Genomic DNA, 25,460 nt, shown 5'->3' on the forward strand with positions numbered 1-25,460 from the left:
GGTATTATAAAGTTCTCTAAGCATCAAGCTATTTAATAATTTGTCATTAGTATAACTACAGAATTAATGATAGTTTACTGAAACCTACTGTGCACAATGATATGGTATATTTGGAAGGGTGCCTTAGTGACAGGAGGGCCCCCTTTCCCTTTACTCTTCTCCCTACTAAGCCAAGGACCTGTGTGTAGATTTTAGGTGGGGGGGGGGTGTCAGTGAACTTGGTCTAAAATTATTTTGATAACTTAATTTTCTTTCCTTTGTAATCCTATGTATTTTATTTCATGCATTTTAAACTTTTTTTTTTCTGAGAAGGAATCCATAGGATTCACCTGACCACTAAAGGGGTCTGTGATGCAAAAAAAGGTTAAGAACCCCTGCATTATTGGGAGGTGGGACTGAAGCACAGACTGACTTCCCTGAGGGTGCTGAGATATTTGCATCAGAGTAGTAGTAAGGCTGAGATTATTAGGCTACTTGGGATGGGAGATTCCTGCCACCCTTATTATAGTGAGAGACTAATGAATGAAATTTCAGATTAATATTATTTACTCTGTGATATAAATGTAGTTTAATAATCAATAGACCATCTTTATTTGTTGTGTCATCATTTGTTCATTTATTTATTTAGGGCAAGGGAGAAAGGAAGATATTGTGGTTGTGGTAAACTTGTATAGTTCATTAAAAAAACAAAAACATGCTTCCCAACAAATCTTCACATATACAATCTGTTAATAGTTTCAAGCAGCTCTCTAGAGACTGAGCAGAGACTCACAGAATCTCAGAGTTTTAAAGAACATCCTGAAGCTATGTAATTCAACCCAAACTTGAAGTAGAAGCACTTTTCCCATATATCAGCAAGTGGTCATCTGGTCTTCGTCAAAGACCTCTGGTGAAGAAGACCCCATGCCACTTTTGGAAAGTTATAATTATTAGAAAGTTTTACCAACTGTGAAACACAAAACTGTGTGGGCCATGTTTTAGTTTCTGGTCAAGGTGATTATGTGAGAGATAAAGATTAATCCAGGCTATACATTTAAATTTTATATAAACATATCTAATAGATGGTATTTGTGTCTACTTGCTATTTGGAAGCTTGAAGAATTAGGATTAGAGTTCTAATTCCAATTTGCTATATACTTCATTTCTTAATTTGATTTCCTTGTGAAATTAGGTCAATACTTTCCACAGGGTTATTATGCAACTCTAAGTTAAGTTTTGCAAAGGAAAAATGCAATGTGAAATATTACATAACATTGATTGTTTAATTTATACAGTACTTACCTGATAGTCTATTTACACCAACTAATCCAGCTGAACTTGAAATGCAAACCAAGTGTCCATGGTTATTAGCAATCATAGCAGGAAGGAAGGCTTTGTAAGTCTACAAAGTATGGCAAAATAAAATATTAAGAATGTTTAGTCAAATATAACATTCCTTTCACTTCAGCTGATCATGTTGCTATCATATCAAAAATAGAAAAAAGATGTCACTGAGTTTACAGAGCACAGATCAAAATATAGTCTCTTCCTTAGAGGAACTTATGATTGAGAACAAAGAAGGACATATAGCTAGTAAGTATACATGCGCATACACACATGCATGCATATAACACACATGTATGTGTAACACACATAATATGCTTACAAACATATATGTATATACATGTGGGTATATATAGACATACACACAAATGGACCACCCCATTATCAAACTGGGAAAGAGAACCTACATACAGAGAAAAGTTTTGTTTAGGGCCTAAAAATAAGTAATACTACCTATTTTTTTTTAAATCAATTTGAAGATATCACATCCAGAAATAATTGAGTTAATGATATTTATGATCTTTATCAACAACCTTTCATTTTTAGTTCAATATGTTAATGAAAATGTCTTTATATTAATCTCTTCTCTACATTTGGGCAGGCTCAACCTGCAAATGTTAGTTTCCCTCAGCAATCATATCAACAGATTAATGTAATTGGTGAAGTATATGTACATGTATAATATGTACAAGTGTATGTACAATAATTATGGATGTTCTAGTCATAATTTATTATTACAAGTTTCAACCTACTTAGACATTAGTGTGGGAGGATTTTCTGGCAAGGGCTTGGCTGAATTGAGTCTTAAAGACAGGAAGACAATATGGTTCAGGGAATGGTATGAAGAGGACAGCTTCAGAATGAAATCTAGAAAATAAGGAATCTTAGAGGTTATTTAGTCTGAATTCCTTATTTTATTTTATTTTATTTTTTGCAGGGCCACGGGGGTTAAGTGACTTGTCCAGGGTCACACAGCTAGTAAGTGTAAAGTGTCTGAGGCCGGATTTGAACTCAGGTACTACTGAATCCAGGGCTGGTGCTTTATCCACTGCGCCATCTAGCTGCCCCTGAATTCCTTATTTTTAAAGATGAGGAAACTAAAACCCAAAGAGGTTATATAATTGGCCTAAAGTAATGGTGTGTTTATGAAGAGTCAGGATTATCATTGATGTGTCCTGACTCCAGTGTTCTTTCCATTATACTTATCCATTGTACCATATTGTTGTCTAGGTGAACAGAGATTTGAAAGACGGGAAAAGTTGGGGGACCAGAAAAAAATCTCAGGTAGGTAATATGGGGAAAACCCTGTGAAAACTGTAAAGTGACATGTAAATATTATTTGTTTTTTTAATTGGTTAAAGATTTGTAAAGTACTTTATATATATTATCTCATTTGAGCCTCAAAATGATCTTATGAAGTAAGCACTATTATAATTTTACTCATGAGGAAATTGAGGCTAAACATGGTTAAGTGACTTACCCTCCTCAGTCATGTAGCTAGGAAGTATTTGAGGGAGGATTTGAACCCAAGTCTTTCTGACTCCAAGGCCAGCACTCTATCCACTATGCCACCTAGCTTTATGAAGGATAGAGCACTGACCTTTGATTAAGTTCAAGTTCTACCTCTGACACGCACTGATTATGTGGACATAGGCAAGTCACTTAAGCTCTCGCTGACCCAGGCAACTTTGTAAGATTACAAATTGTAAAGCATTCACCAATCTGCATTAGTAGAGTAGTATTTTGTCACTAGAGTTTCCCTACAGCAGTGAAATCATAGTTCTAGCCCAATGGTTCTATACCAGTGAACTCATAGTTCTGGTAAAAAAAAAAATATCAGAGGTTTAGATGACACCTGGGATGCAGTAATCCTATAATTCAGAACCAATATTCTGAATTATACTACCTTCAGAGAGTTTTGAAGTTATTACCAAATGCCAGAAAATAAATAATTATTTGTTTAAAACAACTTGACTAATTTAATTTACAAAAGGGCGCTTGGATGCTAAGACAGTTTTGTAGACATTGTAAGAACATGAAGAAAATCACCCAGATATGTGCTTTAGAGTTCACATCAAATGACTTTTCCACACATTCATCTGGAATCTCAAGGAGCCGTCTTCCTGTTACAACCCCAGCATTATTAATAAGGATGGTGACATCACCAACTTCTTTTTTAACCTGGATAGGAGAAAACAAAAAGAAGCAATTTGTTATGTAATATGAGTTTCATGATTTCACTAACTAGTGAACCAGAGTAGAACTGAAGGCCCTCCATTGATATATATATATATATATATATATAGATAGATAGATAGATAGATAGATAGATAGATAGATAGATAGATAGATATTTTTTTTTTTGCTGGGCAATGAGAGTTAAGTGACTTGCCCAGGGTCACACAGCTAGTAACTATCAAGTGTCTGAGGCCAAATTTGAATGCAGGTCCTCCTGAATCCAGGGCAGTGTTTTATCCACTGTGCTATCTCCATTGATTTCTTACTCTGAAGTTTTACCATTGCCTTAAAGTGACTCTGGTTTTTGAAAGCTATTATCAGGAACATGCAATCTCTGTTAAGTCCTACTAAGTTCCAAAGGCCCTAATTACAGGCCCAACAGTGGATAAGAGACCAGCCTAGGTAAATTCAGAGTCTTAGCATCACAATATTGGCTACCAGGGGATGAACTTTTCTGTCCATGGCAATCATGAAAACATTTACTATGGCACTAGAGAGGGAATTCATAGTATCACAAGAGCCCAGATTTAGAGGTAGGTGGCACCTAAGAAGCTATCTAGTACAATCTCTTCATTTTAGAGGAAACTGAGGCCCAAGGAGATAAGGTGATTTGTCTAAGATTACATATGTTATAATGGGGGCTGAATAAGAACCCATTTTCTGACTCCAGAACTCCTGTTATCTCCACTGAACCATGCTGGTAGCCTGAATTGGCAGAGGGAGTACCCATATCAGTAAAATTACAGACTCTTTAAATATTACTTAGGAAAGAGTTTGTCAGTAGAAAAAACTGCAAAAGACCTCTCTTTATTTTTGTGCTGTAGTAATTTTTTAGTACTCAAATACAAGTAGTATGCTTTATGTAGGGGGTGGGGAGCCAGCCTGGAAATGAAGACAAGATGTGGGTTTAAGTCCTGCTTCTGAGAAAAACTACCTTTGTAACTGTGGGTAAATCTCCTAACCTCTCAGTGTTTCAGGCAATTCTTTAAGGTTATAATTCTGTGTAAGTTACAGTGAAATTGCTGATCTGACTTGGTAGAGGAGATTCCATGTTGATGAAATTATAGGTCCTGAACTGACATTGTCACACTCGCCCCCACAAATAATTTATCATACAATCTTCATCTTGACTGACACTCAGTCAAGAAGTTGGAGACAACTGCAAGTTGAAGTGGTCCTGTTGTTATCGGAAAGATCTCCAGTATGAATACAGATTAGCTTCTTATCACTATCATCTCTTCCTACAGGTGCCCCAGAAACCAAGAGGTATATACACAAGAGTGCAAAATCAGTCAGGGCACAGTTTGTGTGTGGCAGGTATTATGGAAACTAATTGAAATTGCTATCTATCAAATCTATTACTGCAAATGTGTTCTAATAGCATCAGAGTTAAAGAATTGGGGCTGACTCTAAGCTATTGGATCTGTATCCTGAAGTAAATCTAAGAGGTTGCATAGTAAGGCAAAGATAATTTTATCTCACTGTGTAGTATTCTATTTTATTTCTTTTAGACAAAACTGAAAAAAAAGAGCATGGAAAACACTTTGATTTGGTGCTGTTGAGAAGGGTTATGATAAATGACTAAGTCAAAATTGTATTGACATTAAGGTTGGAAATAACCAGGTCAGTCCATTTGAATTAAGAAGTGGAAAGGTGGGAGAATGATGCTGTTCCGGTAAAAACTCTTTGTGGATATGTATGGTGGTACACACCTATTCTTAATCCCTGCTAATAGGGAGGATAGGGAAGAAGATGAGGCTAGGGGATATCTTGAGCTAGGGAGTTCTGAGCTGCAGTGGGCTAAGCTGATCAAGTGTTCTCACTATGTCTGGCATCAATATGAGTCCCCAGAGGAGGGTCAGGAGAGGTTGTCAGGTTGCTGAAGCAAGACTGAACTTGGAAATGGAGCAGGTCGAAATTCATGGGCTGATCAATAGTGGGATCAGGCCATGAGTAGCCCCTGCACTTCTAGCCTGATGGAGAAATGGGGAGACCCAGTCTAAGAAAGGAAAGGAAAGGGAAGAAAGGAAACCTTTGTTTTGATCTGGCAAGGGAACCAGTGATTACACCTACATGGGGCCAGGCTTCCTTTCTATGCCGGCCATTTAGCAGCAGGAAACTGTGGCAGTTTCACTTACAATAATTTAGCACATTCCTAAAAGTTAGGCAAATCAATTTCCATAAATAAAATTATATTTTGAATGTACCAGGGCAAGGCATGACAAGTGTTTCAGTAATATGAACAGTTCTACCCCAATTCTTCCCTTCTATACGAATACATGCAAACTAGTTCTCTTTTTTACTTTGCATTTAACTATACAAGTGCCTCTGTGGGGGCTTCCCAGCAATCTATTCAAGCCCCTCCTTCCTACAATGTGGAGAGTTGGGCTTAATGTGAAGCAGAAGCATGCTGAGGCCCAAACTTTGGAGTTTTCTTCCTTCTAAGAATCTCTGAGAAAGTGAAAGTGGACAATGGAACCTACAACGTTCCTGTCTAATGATCACATGGCAAAATGCTCTTTGAATGTGATTGAACTCCTTTCACAGGATGCCATTAGTGGAAAGTGAACACTATCAAATGTAATTTGAGTTAAGATGTTTCCTTGCATTCATTTTCTCCTCTTCTGTTGCCTATGCTGAAAAAAGAAATTTTCACAAGAGTTAAATATAAGGTTTACTTACAGGTTAGCAAGGATTTTCCCATCCATATCTGTTGTATTAAGCAGGAATTCATCTGATTCAAAGACTCGCAGAGCTAAAAGGGACCCTAACAGATCACCCCAAAGGGCCAAGTCTAAACTAGTGATGTCAAACTCTAATACAAATAGATCCTTATAGCTGCATACTGATTTACAAAAACAAGAGCACAAATGAACATTATCTATGTTGTACTGTACTTTTATTTATTTTGTTAAACATTTCCAAATTAAAGTTTAATTTGGCTGATCTAGGGGCCACACATGGACACAGCAGTTTTACATGCTGTTTCTCTCATTAGATATTGAGCTCCTGGAGAGGAGAGATTCTCTTTTACTTTTCTTTCTATCACTAGTGCTTAGCACAGTGCCTGCCATATAACGGGTACTTAATAAATGTTTATAGATTGACTATTTCTATTGAAATGGGGATTAGTATAAATCTCTACATTTCAAGGATCAAATGTTACTGAATTTTTTTAACCTATCCATCATTTGGAAATTATTATTAATCTTATTCTGAGTTCAATTAAAATGTTTCCTCCTTGGGGGCAGCTAAGTGGCACAATCCAGCCCTGGATTCAGGAGGACCTGAGTTCAAATCCAGCCTCAGACCCTTGACACGCATTAGCTGTGTGACCCTGGGCAAGTCACTTAACCTTCACTGCCCTACAAAAAAACCCAAAAAACCAAAAAAAAGTTTCCTCCTCAATGAAGTTTTCTCTGATCCTTACTCTTGATAATGACACTTCCTCTTGGGTCTCACATACCACTGCCCTGCACCCCTTCTCTCAAATATATTTATCAGCTATTATTTTTATCTTATCTCTTTATTAGGCTATAAGCTCCATGAAAGCAGGGAATACATCTTATCTAGTATTTGTGTCTAGTCAGTTTCTTTGCACACAGTAGATGCTCAGAAAATATTTATAACTATTTGTTACAACATTTGAGGGTTTTCAGCTTCTCTACCACGGAGCCTAGTGCCTTGCACCTATTAGGCACTTATTACTTAGTTGTTGGAATCAAATGTATCTTCGTTGTATGCAAAGAATGAGATTGCTTGGAGAAGTGTCAAGTAAAGGAAACTTTTAAATGGCTTACCCAGTTATCCCTTTCAATAGTTATAAATGGGGGAGAAATGTTCAAGGATCAAAGTTAAAAAATATGGTACAGACCTGTAAGAATTCTCTCAGTCAGGCTAAAGCCCACAATGAGCTGAGCCAGAACTTTGGGGGAAAAGATTTAATGTACATTTCATGTATGTTAGGAGCAAAGAGCAGGGAGAGATTGACTGCTTGGTAGAATATGGTATAATTGAGGGGAAGCAGAACCAACACTTATTTGACTTCTGCCTTCTCTATCAAAGAGAAATCTCTTAAAACTGATTACAGAAGAACAAATGATAAAAAATTAAAGGTGAGGAAATAGGAAAACTAATTGCTCTAAATGAATCCATTTTTTGACTTTCACAAATTACTTTCATCATTATGCCAAGTGATTTTAGATCCTATCAATGTGGGTACTCCCTTCACTGATACAGACTGTAATCCATTTGTACCTCCTCATTCTGTCCTCATCTTCAGTTAGTTAATAGTCAATAAACAATCCTGCAAATCTACAGTGGAACATATACTACATGCTTGGTCTTCCAGGTCTTTTTTTTTGGGGGGGGGAGGGTAACAGAAGTACCTATTTTTTGCCAGGCACTGTGCTAAGTTGTGTTTTTTTTAAACAGATGTTCCATTTGATTTTTATCATGATTTTGGGAGGTAGGTGCTTTTATTTTCTCCAATTTGTAGTTGAGGAAATTGAGGCAGACATAAATCTGCTCAGGATCACACAACTAATAAGTGTCTCTGTGCTAGACATGTTAGTAAGAGGCCAGATTTACACTCAAGAGTTCCTGACTATAAGTACAAAGTTCTATCCACTGTAGAACCTAGTTCTCTGATACCGTGTGGGTAATAATGCAGCATATAGGCAATCCACTGGTAATTCTTTGCTCTTGCTCTGTGATCTTTTTCAGGCAAAGAGCTTTCAGATGATTATCTTTTAAACCACTTCTCCTGCACATTTCATTACTGGTGGCATACTCATGCCTAATATGTGCCTTTCCTTTCCCTCTAGAGTGACCTGTAACTTTAATTCTTCAGAGACAGTGATCTATGTGTCACAACCAAGTATCAAAGGGATACTGAGATTAGAAAAAGGGGTTTCTTTTTCTTCAAGGAGATTAATGTTATTCAGGTCATTTTAAAATATCCCAAATGCAATCCAACCTACTCTTCTATTCAATTCTGGACCCAGCTTCATGCATCTGAGGTTATCTGACTAAACCATATGTACTGATGGACTATATCTATGGGTCATCCATCCAACCACATGTCAGAGTCTTGATGATATTTATTCCTCATCTACTTTGTTTTTCTAGTATGGATAGTTAGGCTAAATCAGTTTGAGAGATTATAGATTTAATTTAGGATGATTTACAATACTTCAGGGACTGTTGCTTGGTATAAGGTCATCTGCAGACAAGATCATGTAGAGGACTTCATCTATAGGGATTCCTTTTTGATTTAGATCGCACTTGACATAGTTTTTGACAAGGAAAAATGAGTTTAACAAACATATATTTTATTCTTTATTATTCATCAAAAGGTTGTATTTGGTAGAATGTGAGCTCTTAAATGGAGGGACATTTCCAGTTTTGTCTTTGAAATTACAGCAACTACTCTAGTGCCTACCACAAAGTTGGCACTTAATAAAGGCTTCCTGAATAGAATCAGAGTTATCTTATATTTTTCCAAGGAATTTTGTATGATTTTTAACTTTTGATAGGAGATATCTCACCGGAGAATCTTTAAGGTAGAGTTTTTCTCTAATAAATCTTTTCTTTTTTCATAGTCTATACAATGGATTTGTGAATCCTCTGTATCTTTTAGCCAAGAGTGTTATTGTAAAGATATGATCTGTGGTAGGATATTGTTTGTGAATGACTACCTATTCCTTTTTCATATTATCATCAAGGATGCCTTCGATTCTTGGGTATTTTATTCTCAGATTTTTAGAGAGGGAAACATAGGTCTATGAGTGGGAAGCTGGCAGTATTTTCTTGATTGCCTTTTTAAAGTAATAGAATCTGTGATTTTTTTCCCCCCTTAAGCATTTGCTATTATGAAGTCTATCACTTCAAAACTATTACCTCAAAAATACCTCTCTTCTTTGTATACTTGGTTTATTCTAGTTGCTCTTCTAGAACCACTTCTACTTTTCTTATTCAGAACACAACCAGGTACTATGATGTTAAAGTCCAAATACTATGTTCAGTGGCACTAATGAGGAAAAGACTTTGTCATAGAAATATTAGTAGATATTCACTTTTCATCTATTGGTTGTGTTTTTTTCTAGTTTTATCCTTAAATGCTCTCATAAAGATCTGACTTAGTGGGGTTTCTAGCCAACCTTTACATAAACCTATTTTTCTCTTTTCTGTTTCTTGCTATTTTATGAGAAGATACTACTCATAAACTTCCATCATTCTACTCTATAATGCTCAATAATCCAGTTTACATTCTGAGTCTCAGTTTCCTCATCTGTAAAATTAGGAGATTGGACTAGATCCTAGTCTTCATTCCTTTCTAGGCTGCACTCCTGATTTTCGTTATAGATTTTTTTTTCAATAATAACCCAGAAACCTCTACACCCTGTAAGCTCACTGCAGCCCTGGACTTCACACACTGGAAAAACTCTATTCTTGCAGTGTCTCCCTCTGATTAGCTGGCACCTCAGATGCCAAGGACCCCCATATCTTCATTCCTCTACAGGCTGCACTCAATTCTCCTCCCAGACTTCTTCTATCTTGATGAAAATCTTCCTCCCGGTACCCCCAGATTCTTTTAATATATTATATTTCCCCATTAGAGTGTAAACTCCTTGAAGACAGGGACTATTTTTCTGCTTGTACTTGTATTCTGAGTGTTTAGCACAGTGTCTGGAACATAGAATGGCTTAATCAATGCTTATTGATTTGACTTGACAAAATAAACTCTAAGGTTTTACATATATGCTCCTAATTGTTTTCTGGCTGAAATAGTTCCTAGGTATTTTTAGTTTTCTTTCTTTTTTTTTTTGTCAATTGAGTTACATTAGTTAAACTTCCATAGGAAATAGTTTAAATAGATTAAGTTGGAGTTACCTCAATTAATAGTAATAGATATATACACATCTATGTGTGCATGTGGTTATATTTATACGCACACATAAAAATAAAAACATGGTTCAAGAGTGAGAAATAAGGTCAAAGGTTTGTATGCCATGTGGAAAGATTATGCCTTATCATGAATACTTTCTTCCAAAAGAGAATCAGCAGGCCATGCACAAGGCAAGCACCAAAAACCAAACAAAACCAAACCCAGAAAATAAAATTAATAATATTCAAACAGACATAAATATAATTTAACAATGTGGTAGTCCTTTTGTAATCAATTGAATATGCATGTATACATACATATAACATTCTCTTCTATGTCTATATTTACATTTAAGTCAATTAAAGGATATATTGATTTAATTTGGAGGCTCTTATTGAATAGTGGAAATTTTCTATATTCTCATAGTTTACTGCTTATGCTGGTGCATAAACTGTGATTATTTTCATGGTATTTCCCCCCGCAAATGCTTATCATGAGCGGTGCAACACAATATTCCTCATTCCCTTTGCATGTATGACAAAGTCAACATTTTAAACTCCTCTTTGCCTCTCCAAAAGAACCAGAGTTATCCTTCAATTTAGCTGCGACTTCCTTTTGGCATTTACAAGGAGAATGTCAAGACATATTATTACATTCTTTGCTGGTGAATAGTCAAAGATTTTACCTTATGGGTGCCAAAAATTAAATAAATGTTTATAAATAATAATAAAAAAAACCTGTGCATCATAGTATTTTCATTCTCCTTTTCACTTTTCTGCTTCCACTATCACCACAGTGGTAAATTTGTCTTTTTCATTGTTTGATGGGCTGCCATGGTCAAAGAATTCTTCACTAACAGGTCAGTCTCCATACATAATGAGGCTAGTCCTTAGACAGAAGACTCAGTATGTTGCTAGGGTTGTATCTCAATCCTTTTCATCTTTGTAGAATCTGCCAGAGTTTTTTGCCTTCAAAAAACAATGGTTCTCTCAACATAACAATAAAGCATAAGAGTAAGACTTCAAGGGGGATGAATTGCAACCCAGGGCAAAAAAGAAATCCACAGAGAAGATATTGTAAGTTAACTTTGAGGAACTGGTGAAGAATGGTTAAAGTTTTAGAGAATGAGATAAGGAAAAACATTGTCTTAATTTCCAGAAAGGAATAAAGGATGGATTCTGTAAATTAGATCAACGCATAAGCTTCACATTGATTTCAGTAAAAATTTTAGACTTGATAATCAGATCTCTGATTTGTAAGCGCTTAGAAAGGGAACCAATCATCACTGGCCATAATGGCTTCTCTAAGAACAAATCATCCCAAGCTAACCAAAATTCCTTTTTGAAATATTTAGTAGATTAATGGAACAGGGAAAAGTTATAGAGAGAAAATAATTGGATTTTAATAAGGAACATAATTATAATATCCTTCTAGAAATGGAGGTTAGATAGATTTGTAACTAGTTAAATGATCATTTTTAAAGAGTGCTGATTAATGAATTGATGTCAGCCTAGAGAGAAATCTCTAGTGCCTGGTCACATGGCTCTATTGTGTTCATCATTTTTATGAACAACTTGGATGAAGAGAAAGAAGACATGCTTATCAAATTTCCAGATGACAAAGGTTGCTGAGACAGCTCATTAGAATGTAAAAAGGTCTCAAATGGCTAGAATTATAAGGTCCTATAAGCAAGACAAGACAATCAATTGCTCAGGGAGAGCATGGGGATGGGAGAGAAAGACATGACTAAACTGGCAAATGATATGAAAATGACCTGTGGCTTATATTCAGAAAACATAGCCAATTTTCTTCTTAGGTTCCCAAGAAGAAAAGAATGTGGGATTAAAAAATAGAACTGTGCCTATATTTTATTGTTTTCTAAGCAAAGCATCAATATAATTTTAAATACATAAAGCAAAGTAAGGAATGTTAAAAAAACCAAACAAACCAAAAACCAAAACCTTACATTGAAATGGTCTACCTTATGCTAGTTCTGTAAATGCCTGAATATAGGTAGTGTTGATGTTTGAATTAAGAATATATAGGTTATCATCAATAGGGTCACACAGCCATTATTCAAACCTATGATCTCAAATATAAACAAAATTTTAGAAGACATATAAAGTAGCAACAGCTAAAGTTTCAAGAACAGTTGAAAAAAATGTTGCAAATGCAATTCAAGTGCCCTTCAGATACTAAATTCTGATCTGTAGTCAGTTAGTTATAGTAAGTTAAGCACTTACTATGTGTCAATCACTATGCTGAGTCCTATAGCTAAATTTGGCTGCAAGAAATAGCATAAAACTAATCATTCAAATAAAAGACAAAACTTACATAGCAAAGAGACCAGCTAACTATTAGTACACCCTGCCTGGCTTTTTTCCCACTGGAAACAGAAGTGGCAGAGGAGGCCTGGAAAGAAGGGATCTTACACAGCTGGAATTATGTTTTGATAGCTTTTCTTCTCACTATGACTGTTTACCATGTTATAGGACAATGATGCAAAATAACATTTACACAATTTTACATTTCTCTCCTCATTAAAACTGGGTGCATGGAAGAAAAGGTATAGGATGATGGTATGTGGAATTATGGAAGGGAGTGCTTCATCAAATTATGGCCCTGGTCTATTGGGCAACTCTCCTTCCCTATAAATGACCTGTCTAGAAGTAAAATTGGATTAAGAGATTTTTGGCTAAATAAATTATTCAGATTTGATTATATGTATTGACATACAAGTGGTAACAAAACAATTTAAATCACTTTGGAAACTAATGGTAGATGCATAATAAGTATGAATAAGTCTGTAAGGTCCTGAGGGCATGGCTTGTATCATTCATTATCTAACTTTGTATACCCATCACCCAGTATGGTTCTCCCACATCTCAGGGGTTAGGGGTGTAGTGCCCCCGTGATCTGGAAAATAGTTGTAATATTTTTTGGCCCTCCTTTCACACCAGAGAAGAAGTCTGAATTGTATTATATTAAAAGATAAAACAGGTTGATATTATACAATACTATACCTATATTTTATGCATTTCTGAGATTCTAAACTCTTTCTGTGTTGTCTGCTGGCCTTTGTGCATCGTCTGGGGCTTCCAAAAAACTCCCCCAAATTTGCTATTTAATTTTTTATGCCAACCCATGATATATAGAAACCTCAGTGGGGAAAGTTGTGATATGGAAGGGATAACTGTATAATGCCTCACATATAGTAAGCACTTAATGTTTGCCAAACTAGATTACTATATTATAGAGAACTATCTCAATGCAAATTTTGGTCAAATCACTAATTAAAAGTTTGGGTAGCTGATATAATTTTACAACGTAAAGGAACTGAGTGATATGCAGGACTTACCTGATTTGCCACTCGGTAAATATCCAGCCTTTCGCTGCAGTTACAGGTATAGACATATGTTCTCAATGCACCAGCTTCTTTGGCCAATTCACAAGTTTCCTGGTTGCTCTCTGAATTGATATCCCAGAGAACTAGAATAGCTCCCAGACGGGCAAATCTTAAGGCTAATAATCGTCCAATTCCACTCCCAGCTCCCGTTATAAGGACTATTTCACCAGCAACGTTTTTCTTTTGCCTTGGAACTATGAAGTGAAGGAAAGCCTCCAAAATGGTATATATAAATTTGCCACCCAAAATGAGCAGATCCTTCATGGCTTTCATCTTGGAAGACATATTTCAGCAAATGCCTATAAAAAGAGATGAATTTACTGGGCACCATATTCTGGAAAAGGCATTCCTTGACAAACTGGATTTGAGTGACATTTTTAGAAAGACACTGACAGACTGGGCAAATTATGAAGTTTCCAAAGGAGAGTGACAAGAATGATGAAGGGCTAGGAGATCATGCTAAGTATTGGATGAAGCAACTAGGGATATTTAGCTAGGAGAAGAGAAGATTCTGGGGCCTACATGAAAGCTGTCTTCAAGTAACACATAGCAGAAGAATTAGAGGTCGTTCTAATCTCTGAAAGCAGAAGGAAGGGCAATGAATAGAAGTCATGAAGAGACAAATTTTGGCTCAATATGTAAGGGAAAATTTCTTAATAATTAGAGCTCTACCAAGTGGAAGGTGTTGACTAAGGAGACAGTGGATTCCCTCTTACATTTAACAGGTCCTGGCCCAAGCCTCACTTGCTTATCATTTGGGTTTTGACAGAGATCTTTGAAGAAGGCTGAATAGCAATTTGTCAGGGATGCTGTAGAAGGGATTCTGGGCAACTAGGTGGTGTAGTGGATAGAGTGCTGCACCTGGAGTCAAGAAGGTTCATCTTCCTGAGTTCAAATTTGGCCTCAAACACTTACTAGCTCTGTGACTTTGGGCAAGTCACTTAACCCTGTATGCCTCAGTTTTCTCATCTGTAACATAAGCTGGAGAAAGAAACAACAAATTATTCCCATATTATCTTTGCTAAGATAGGGGAAAAGTTGGACCTGACTGCATACAGAAGGGTATGGAGGTGTGAATAACAACAGAAGGGTATTACTTAGGTACGAGTTGTACTAGAATACTTCTGAGGTCCTTATCCAGGTCAGAAATTTTGGGATTCATGATGGAGATGAAGAACAGAATCTCTCAGACCAATTAGAAATTTATTAACTTAAGTCTAGTTAATCTCTTTGTTTGAATCAAATTAAACCTGGCTTCTACCTTCTTTATAGATGGTGACAGTAATTAAGGCTTTAGTTTCAGTTTTTCTGAAAGGACAAGTCCAAGTGGAAAGACGTGGAAGGATATTGAAAGAACACTACTGGAGGTGGAACAGAAGCAGTTGAGGCTTAGGAAGTGTTGCCAAGGGGCAGCTAGATGGCGCAGTGGATAGAGCACGGGCCCTGGAGTCAGGAGTACCTGAGTTCAAATCCGGCCTCAGACACTTAATACTTAACTAGCTGTGTGACCCTGGGCAAGTCACTTAACCCCCAATTGCCTCACTAAAAAAAAAAAAAAAAAAAAAAAAGGAAGTGTTGCCAACGGCTAGTGCCATGCTGAGGTTAAGGGAGGAAATGACCACTACATATCAATAAAGCAGGTAACAGTGCTTCAGGATTGTCCCAACATTCCCTGGAGTTGGGCGTATTATTATACAGTTACAAATTTGAGGAGCAAGAAAAATAGGTCAAAGGGAAAACAATGTTGCATAATAAAATTTTACACAAAGCTTATTTAACACCATACATTTAGTATCTATAAATAAGCATAGTGAATTTGTTTTCGGTATGGAGCAGTTTATTCAGAAAAGTTGATAGTTGTATTTTTTCTAAAGTAAAAAATGATTAAGCTAGTATGCTTCACTAAGTGGTATGGCCCACGGCCCCTCCCCCACCCCTGCCATTTCCTCTGTCCCCTTATAACATCATAGAGCTGAAACAGATTTCCAAGATCTTATAGCTTTTTGTGTTATTTTACACATACAATAAAGCTACCAATTCACACTAAGGAGACTTTTATAAAGGGCTTTCACTGCAATGATACACAATGCACTCTATCCATAACTTCCCCAGAGGTTATGTGAAAATTCCCAAGCTTGAAAAAATTAAAAATATTTCTCTTTGAGTTTCAGTTGAATCAGTCAGATTTGGGCAAGGCATTCATATATTTTAGGTAAGAAAACTGCCCATTCTGGGTATTAATTATAATTATAGAAGGGCACTAAACCTTCAGTGTACTCAGGTAACTTGATATAACACAAAATAATGACCTATATGCCACAGCATAAAATTGCTCTAATACTTTGTAAAATATATAACATTATTTTCTTAAAGTACTAAAAAGTGTCACTCATTGGATTGTTCCAGCTCACACATAACATTGCCCTAGGAGATTTTTCTCCTCTCCTTCCTCTTGTTCTGACTCTGGTCACAGTCCCTCTAAGACTAACCTTCACCTAGCACAAGATCGTTTGCTTTACCTAAGTGCTAATTTCCATGTATACCATACCAGCTATTTTCATCTACACAGACATCATTTGTTATTAGGCTTTAAAGTATCTTTTTATCTCCCACTGTTTAATTTGCACATAATACTTGCTGAATGAATCGTCAAATATCCTTATGATATTAGCAGAAATTTAAGTAAGCAGAAACTCAGTATATATCTCATATATAACTCAGAAAGCCTGCCCCTGTCAACAGGGATTTCTTTCTTCTTCTTCTTTTTTTTTAGTGAGGCAACTGGGGGTAAGTGACTTGCCCAGGGTCACACAGCTAGTAAGTGTTAAGTGTCTGAGACCGGATTTGAACTCAGGTACTCTGACTCCAGGGCCCAGTGCTCTATCCACTGCACCACCTAGGCTGCCTCTCTTTCTTCTTTCTTCTTCTTCTTCTTTCTTTCTTTCTTTCTTTCTTTTTCTTTCTTTCTTTCTTTCTTTCTTGTCAGGGCAATGAGGGTTAAGTGACTTGCTCATGGTCACACAAGCTAGTAAGTGTCAAGTGTCTGAGGCCGCATTTGAACTCAGATCCTCCTGATCCGAGGGCCGGTGCTTTATCCACTGTTAGCTGTACCAATTTTTCTTACCCTATTTCTCAGGCACAATCTTTTCCTCAGTGATCTGTCTGTTATGCTCTTCTGTTCTTTCTTTCTTTCTCTCTCCTTCCCTCTCATCCCCCACTCTATGAGAGCACAGAGAGAATTTGCCAACCAAATTTGAGGGTGATTTCAATTAGCTGGGACCCAAATAATTCAATTATCTGTGACATATTTTGTCACAGGACAGGGTTCAGGGTGCGTAGGAAACATCTTAACTTCAGAGTATGGTGATTACTCAGTGAATCATCCATTTACTCCATTTAGAGCCTGCACATGACTAGGTATATACAGGTCCTCTCATGAATTAGAGTGCAACATCTTTGACTTTCTGTCTTTGTATTCCTAGACACAGTGTCCAGTTCATGCTAAGTACATACTGAATGCTTTCTGCCTGCCTGAATGTTTTTGAAGAGGAGAGGAGAAAAAGGAGCAATAAGTTTGGTGGAGGGGTTTAAAAGGAGGAAGGTGAGGGGAGAGGAGAGAAATAGTGGCAAGATAGCACAGAAAAATCAAGATGGGAAGAGATAAAAGGGGATAGATCTCACTTAAACAATATACTTATTCATAATAGAACACTGGGTTCTCTTGGTGATCTTGAGGTGCCAACGATTCACAATCAAGTAAAGGTTAAATTAAGTTCAGTATAGGACTTACTGAGAAGTCATCTATCTTAAGCCCCTTATTTTACAGATGAAAGAACTCAGGCAGAGAAATTAAGGTGTATAGTCTTGCCAAAAAATATTTTTAAAAACTTGAGTTACTACTCAGTAATTTGCCACTATCCTGCCCCTAAAGAAAGGTGACTCCCTTTAGAAAAAAAATAATATGTATATATGGCTTGATAATATACTTGCATTAAGTCTAGACTATTATGTCATCTTTCAATAATTTACTTTTTTTGTCATCTTAAAATATATTTTGAGTATCCTTCACTCTAAATACATTCCTTTACTGAATTGTTACATTTATACATTTTATTGTAGTTTATAAAGGGAATATATTGCCTATACAGTAAGAACCAATTTAAATTCAGTATAAAGGACCTAGTCTGAATTGTTTTTTTTTAATTTTAATAAATGTTACTTTCAGGCATATTCAAATAAATGAAATTCTAAAAAAAATATAGCTGAACCTGTTTGGTAAGGGGTGGGGAGGAAAAGGTTTAATGTGATTAGCAGCAGCATTCCTATAGATTTTAAGATAACAAAGTCCTTAAAATAAGTTGTCTCCCCCCCCCCCCCCCCTTAAGTAGGTGAAATATGTTCCTTGAAATTTTGTTTTGTCCAACTCTTCACAAGCCCAATTGGGGTTTTCTTGGCAGAGATACTGGAGTGGTTTGCCATGTCTTTCTCTGCCTCATTTTACAGATGAGCAAACTGAGGCAAGACAGGGTTAAGCGAGTTACCCAGAGTCACGCAGCTAGTAAGAGTCTGAAGCTGGATTCGAAAGTAGAAAAATGAGATGTCCTGGCATTCCATCCACTGCGCCACCTAGCTGCCCCTGAACCCTATATGCCCTTGTAATTAAAATTACAGTAATCTTCAAATGCTGCTCCAAGGAAATAGGCCAGGATGAGGTGTTCTAGGGAATCAAGAGTGGATTTTGTGCACCCAGAAGACACCAATCATCTGGGAGTCAGGTAGAAATAACCTCTAATATAGGAAATAGGTGGAAGGAGAACAAGAGGCTTCAGGACTTCATTTCATCACTGTTTCTAGAACAATCCTGATTGTCCTCTTTGTGTACCTGAATGGGTGTGGCAATGAATTTGGCAGAGCTCTGAGAGAAGGAGGGTAGAGTTCATTGCAATCATGAGCATCTTCCAGATAGCAAAGCTGGGTGTAGGCAAAGAGAAATTTAGAGATGCAATCCTGCCTCTCCCAAGCCTCTGAACAAGAAGCTTGGTGGCTCCCTCTTGCGTAGAGGATAAGAGAGAAACTCCTTTGTTTGGTATTCAAAGTCCTCCATATTCTGCCTCTAGCCTGTCTTTCCAGGCCAACTTCATATTACTTTTTCTCCCATACTCTAACCATCTTAGCCTACTTTTTGTTCCTTTAGAAATTCCTTTGTTAGGCATTTAAAGTCTTTCACAACCTGGCTCCAACCTATCTTTCCAGTTAGTTACTCATACTCCATCTCCTGTCTCCAGCCCTCTCCCTCTCAGTCTCCCATGCTTGGGATTCACTCCTACACCTTTCCCTCTTAGAATCCCTGGCTTCCTTCAAGGCTCAACTTAAGTAACACATTCAATATGAAGCCTTTCTTGGGTACTTTGATTCCATTCGGTATCGATTTACATATGCATATATTATTGGCTCTCCTAGATTGATGCTCCTCAAGGGCAAGGACTGATTCTGAATGGACAGAGGCTAGCACCTAGTAGGTGCTTAATAAGTGCCTGTTGATTGATTCTTTGAATTTGACCTTCCATATCCTAATTCTGTGCCTTGCACAAACTATTTCTCATACTTAGCATGGTGTCCCTTCAAACCTTTGTCTCTTAGAATTCCTAGCTCCCTTTAAGACAGCTCAAGTGTCTTCTCCTACAAGTGTTTCCCAATTCTCCCCTAGTTATCAGTATATCTCCTTCCCTTACTAATGCATGCTGTGATGCCCCAATAAAATGTAAGCTACTTGGAGTTGTTGACTGTCCTGATTTTGTCTTTGTAACCTCAGAACCTAGTGTGGTGGGGGTATGGCATAAAGTTAGGAGCTTAAGACTTAATTTTGTTTCTTTTTTCTTTTCTTTTTTTCCACAGTTTCTTAAAATTTTTTTTTAATATTTAAGCTGATGGAGTAAAACTCTTGGAGTCTGAATGTAGATCGAAGCTTACTACTTTCTGAATGAAGGAACTGAGGCCCAGCTAGATTCCAGATCTCAGTTGTTTATCTAATGAAATTTCACCTATACCAAGTTATCTCAACCCCCAGCAATTACTCTGTATACTCTGGTCCAGAAAAGAATGGGAGTTCTTTGCCTAACTTTCAACTACTCTGTTATCTTAATTAAAAGATGATTTACAACCCCTCTAAGCACCTTTACAGAAAGCAGCAAGAGAATGGGGTAGTAGGTGGGGACATGAAAAAGGGAAGAAAAAGGAGGAGACCTACAGAAGGGAAAGGTAAGGAGAGAAAATAAATGCTTGTTAACTGAAAAAGAAAACGGGTGAAAAACCCCAGCAAACACGTCCCAAGCCACCCATTCCGTGGGCGGAGGAGCGATCAGGTGTGTTTGTAGGAGTGGTGGCGAGGAAGATTTGGGGAAGCAGAGAAACCACAGCCATCAGCAGTACATGGAGTTGGTCTTTGAGTCACCTTAGTGGGGAAGTCCTGCAACACTCCTTTGTTCCCACCAGCTAAACTAAACTGTAGCAAAAGCACTATAAGCATTCTAAATTAAACGAGATGTGCAAGGGGTGTGTGTGTGTGTGTGTGTGTGTGTGTGTGTGTGTAGCAGTGAAGTTTAAAGGACTAGCCTTTCCACATCAATAAAGTTTACTTCCCATTACTTATTTAGCTACATCTCCCTGACACACCTAGTAAATTACCTCTTCGTTATTTCTGCTTCCACTCAGAATGCTTGGGTGACATCAGCAAACAGAATATCTGAAACTGCATAACTAGCAAAGCTAAAAGTTTCGGGGACTGGGAAACTCCCTTACTACTTTAATCAACTAGACTGGAGACCAAGAAACCAACCTCTGACGCGAAGAAGAGTTTCAGGATTGTAGAAGGCAAAAGCAGGATAGGAATCTGCCACTCCTGTTCCCCTTCCCTTTCTCATTTCCCCCCTTGAATTTAGTCGAGGAGATCTTCCCCCAGCCCAGAAACCCAACTTTAGCCCGATAGAGGCACTCAAGAACATTCGTCTACAAACCCTCGGCACACACAATTCCAGAGAAGCTAGAGTCCCGGCTGCTCATCACCTTCTCCACCACATCCACTTAATGCCACTTACTTGCAGCTCTTGGAAGCTCTGGACGCAGACCGTTCCTGAAGCCCTCCTAGTGGAAGCAATAGCTCACACCGTATACACCCCAGGCTGTGACGCCCTGCGCCTGCGCTTTAGCTTTGGAATGTTGCCCTGGAATGGGCGCCCTGAAGTTGTTGGTGTTGGACTTGGGAACTGTTGGTCATGTGAGTTCCCCAGGCTCGACTAGCAGCAGAGGCGCGCACCATCTAAACTGCCAAAACTTCTTGTAGCATCCCTCCGTCCCCGTCTCTCTCCCTTTTCCTTCCTCGCTCCCCCACCATCACCACCCCCACCCCCAGCTTTGAAAACAAGCAGTTTGCCCTTGCGGTGGGGCCCACAAGAACCCTCTCGTGGGCAAGGAAAAACAGGACAGGGTTTGAGTCACATCTTCCAGCACCAGGGAGACAAGTCTTCTCGGCCCCCTGAGGATGCGGTTCTATAGACAAAGCGTTATCGAATTCCTCCATCCTAGACCTGGATGGAGGAATTGCTCGGCTCTGCGCTTGTCACCTGTGGGGCCCCGCAGTGCCCCCGAGAGCCACTGGGTGGCACTGGCAGGCCTAAGGCTTAAACAGAAGAGGAGGGGAGGAAGGAAAGGAGACAGAGGGGTGGAGAGAGAAAAGACAGTGGTTCGGTGTGGCGAGGAGTGATGGAGGACCATCCACAAGGATCCCAGGGGACTCTCCCGTTGCTTAACGCTTGCTGACTCTGAACTAGCAAAGGCAATGGGAGTGCCTATATTCTCTTTTAATGTGACTCTCACAGTCTGGCATCATCATGAAAAATTAGCCCAGACATTGTTCTTCGTTCTATTTACTAACAATTCCCTTTCCTTTTGATGTGAATGTGTGGGGGTGGGTGTAAGTGGGGATGAAGGTTGTTAATGTGAGATTCCTATCCAGCAGTGAATCCTACTATTCATTCAACAAATATTTATCCAGTGCCTACCACTCTTAAGGCACCGCTAGCCATTGTGGGGGGTATAAAAATATGCATAATACATAAACCTGTAGTTCCTTAGCCACCTAGTAGGTGACTGGGCTATTACCAGCATCAGTGGCAGAGTTGGAACCTCTGAAACCTTTTAACAAGTTCCAGGAACCAATATAGAGGGAAACCTTGGGAGCAACAATCTTTTCCACCACCCTCAGTTTTTAGATGAGGAAACTGAGGCTCAGAGAGGTGAAATGTCTTGCCCACAGGCAACAAATAGGAAAACCAGCCGTTGCAGTCCACATCCTCTGACTCTAAATTCACCACTTTCCATTGTATCATGGAGTTTAATAAACAATTTACAAACAAAAAACATTTCCTAATATGCAAGGCATTGTATGTGATGCAGCAGGCATAAAGATAAACTGAAAACATTTTCAACTCCCATTTTATTTTAGTTTAAAGGATTTAATTATGACACTTTTCTTCATCTGCTCTTGACAAACCTTTTGGTGGGCACTGATCATTACTGTCTAGCAGGAGTGAAATAATCAGAAAAAAATTTTGTTTTACCTTCTTAGCTTTGGGGATTAAAGGGAGACTTTACAAAGGAGGAATCTTATAAATAGTTGTAGTTGACACTCCCTTGCATACACTATCCTGTCTATGATTTGAATTAGATTATTTTGGAAGATAGCTTACAGTTCAGAGAGGCACTGAAATTTAAACACCTACAATAGTGAATGAGTTTCTGTGTGGGCAAGAGTAAAGACATTAAAATGACTACACTTTAGATCTCATCATATTTGGGAATTATACCACCTTTAAAATATCAGACTTTGAAATTTCACTCTCTAACCACATTGTATCTTTTTTTTTTTTTTAGTGAGGCAATTTGGGGTTAAGTGACTTGCCCAGGTCACACAGCTAGTAAGTGTTAAGTGTCTGAGGCCGGATTTGAACTCAGGTACTCCTGACTTCCAGGGTTGGTGCTCTATCCACCGTGCCACCTAGCTGCCCCCACATTGTATCTTTACAGTTTTCCCTCTTTTCACTCACTAAACTCACTCTTTTAATATTGATGTTTTAAAAAAATAACAATTTTATTATATATTATTTTTATTTGATCCCAAACCCATCTTTTAACAGATTGATGAAGCAACATCCCATAAGGGAGAGTGACTTGTCCAAGGTCACACAGGTAATTAGTGGCAAAACCAAGATATAGGGCCAGGATCTAAAGCCAGGCTCTCAACTCTTTTAATCCTATCAGTCTCTTCACTGGACCCTACTTCTTTCTTCTATTGGGAAGGAAGTTAGGCTTAGTACAAGTATGTCTTGAGAGCATCAGTCAGGGGGAAAAAAACCCCAACCCAAACTCTTTGGGTTTACAAAAAATCTTTTAAAATTTAGCACTAGTTTTGGAAACCAAGTTCACTCCACTTATCCCCCCCCCCTTTTTTTTTACCTCTAGGTATTTTAAAAAGCCAGCTGACATTTAGGATTCCTCTAAACAGGATCACTCCTCCCTCCCACCCAATCTGCAGGGAAGTAGTTTGAAATACTTCATTTCTGAATATTTTTTTCCTGGAATAGCTGATTTAACATGTGACTTTAGGAGGACAGATAAAGGAATTGCCTTCTCAATGTATGAGTCCTGTAGAAAATCTTGGGTGATAGGGAAACAGTCCTTTTCTTTCTCCTACCCTTTTTGTTGTGAAGATGTTTAAAAATCTGAGTCCCTCCTTCTTTCTTTCACTCCTTCTTCCTTCTTTTCTCCTCCCTCCCTTTTTTCCTATCTATGAAGGTCTAGAGAACCTAAGAACCTAAAGACATTACCAGGCTCATCATGGCTGAGTTCTCCATATCCTATCTCTGTAATTTATCATGGCCACAATTATTTCTGGTTCATGGAAAGGAAAAGCTTCATATCTATGGCTCTGTGGCAAAATTATGTCTGAAATTTCTAAATTTATCTGTATATAATCTATTTTATCTCATGTTTATTCAAAGGCCCATTTCCTCTCCCAGATTCTAAGCAAAGGCAAGATAACTGATAACAGATAACAAATATTCCACTTCCCAGAAAACAGTTCAAGTTTATGTTAATTTTTTGGTGGAGTAACTTCATTGGTTAGAACCTGATACTAGCTGAGGGCCACTGTTCTAGGCTCAGTCATTATATAAACCAGTAATATGTATATGAAGAAAAGCAGATACTTTTTTCTAAATTGTTGGATCCGATCATAGCTCCACCAAGTGTATTAGTGTGTGTCTTCTTATTACCCCTCCAACAATGAACAATTTCTGCATTTATATTGTCTTACCTATTTGTGGAGTGTGAAGTGAATCCCTCAGTTCTTTAAATTGCATTTTTCTTATTAATGATTTGGAAGATGTTATTGTATTCATATGCATTTCTTTTAAACTTATTTTTTCATTCTCATTGTTATTTTTGGTCACTTGACCAATCCTTGTTTTCCCAGTTCATTTTTCCCCACTTGTCTCCATAACCAGTCTTATTATCACATGCTTATGAAGTAAAATATTTTGCTAACTATGCCTTGTTCCTCCAAGCTTTTTGTGTTTTTAAATCTCAGTATTAATTTTACTTATTTTTCCCCTGGGTAATAAACATTTCACTTCATTTAAAAATGTTCTCTCCCCCTTATTTTGTACTAATTTTGATTATTGCTTCTAACAATTTAGTAGCCTAGTAGTATAGTAGATAGATAGCTGATTCTGGTATGGCTCTTGTATCAGTAATGAGTTTTTCCCTGTGAATGAGAATATAATAAATTTTACTTTTTTGTGATGTGATTCAGTGCTTATTATGTTTAGTGCTTTGTGATTCATTTTTTTTAAGGAAAGAAAGTTTTCATAATGAATAGGCATGAGGTTTTGATATGTGTCTTTGGCTTCTCTCATTCCTTATTTTAAAAAAATCAATTAACTTTGTTTCTCCTCCTGAAAAGAAGATATTGTTTTTTGTAATGTACATATGACTTTACCTATTTGCATATTATGATGTAACATGCAAATATATAGTATTTGCAATATATACATATGATATATATTGATTTAAAAATATTAAATATTTACTTTTTAAATGTAAATTTTATTTTTTTATTATGAATTTAGCAAATAAACATTTAAATATGGGATCCTTAACAAATTTAAATGTAATCTTTGCCTACAGGTTTTTCTTATCTTTTCTGTATCATTGTAATGCCAAAGTGAACACCTATTCCTTATGTTTTCAGCATTCACGTTCTTGCCTATTCACCTTTATATTAAAGTGATTACAAATCAAAGTTTGTGTAAATTTAATTGGAAGGGTCTAATCAACTTCCTCATAGACTTTCTCTGCTTCATTTTCTGAAGCAGATGATGGTGCTTGAGTTGTCATTATTTTTGTAGTGATTTTTTTCCAAATATGAAATCACCAATTGCAATAGGAGGAACCAAAACTCCCATGAAATGATGGTTTCTATTGTCTTTGATCACACAATAAAATCAAATCCTTTATGTATCTCACCCAGGAAAAACTGACTCATCCTTC

The 25,460-nt window shown here is 37.4% G+C and overlaps 1 protein-coding gene across 1 annotated transcript in view; it reads right to left on the minus strand.

Annotated features, from left to right (window-relative positions):
- SDR16C5 (short chain dehydrogenase/reductase family 16C member 5) overlaps positions 1-21,035 on the minus strand; it is a 33,126-nt gene extending 12,091 nt beyond the window's left edge. Inside the window, exons 1-4 of the mRNA XM_043977465.1 lie at positions 20,951-21,035; positions 13,809-14,155; positions 3,373-3,504; positions 1,282-1,381 (exon numbers count right to left, since the gene is read on the minus strand). Coding sequence (XP_043833400.1) covers positions 1,282-1,381; positions 3,373-3,504; positions 13,809-14,141 — 565 coding nt within the window. The 5' untranslated portion in view covers positions 14,142-14,155; positions 20,951-21,035. The remainder of the gene's footprint in view (positions 1-1,281; positions 1,382-3,372; positions 3,505-13,808; positions 14,156-20,950) is intronic.
- Positions 21,036-25,460: the final 4,425 nt, after the last annotated feature.

The sequence above is a fragment of the Dromiciops gliroides genome, chromosome 1 (genome assembly GCF_019393635.1).
Source record: "Dromiciops gliroides isolate mDroGli1 chromosome 1, mDroGli1.pri, whole genome shotgun sequence".
Lineage (NCBI taxonomy): Eukaryota > Metazoa > Chordata > Mammalia > Microbiotheria > Microbiotheriidae > Dromiciops > Dromiciops gliroides.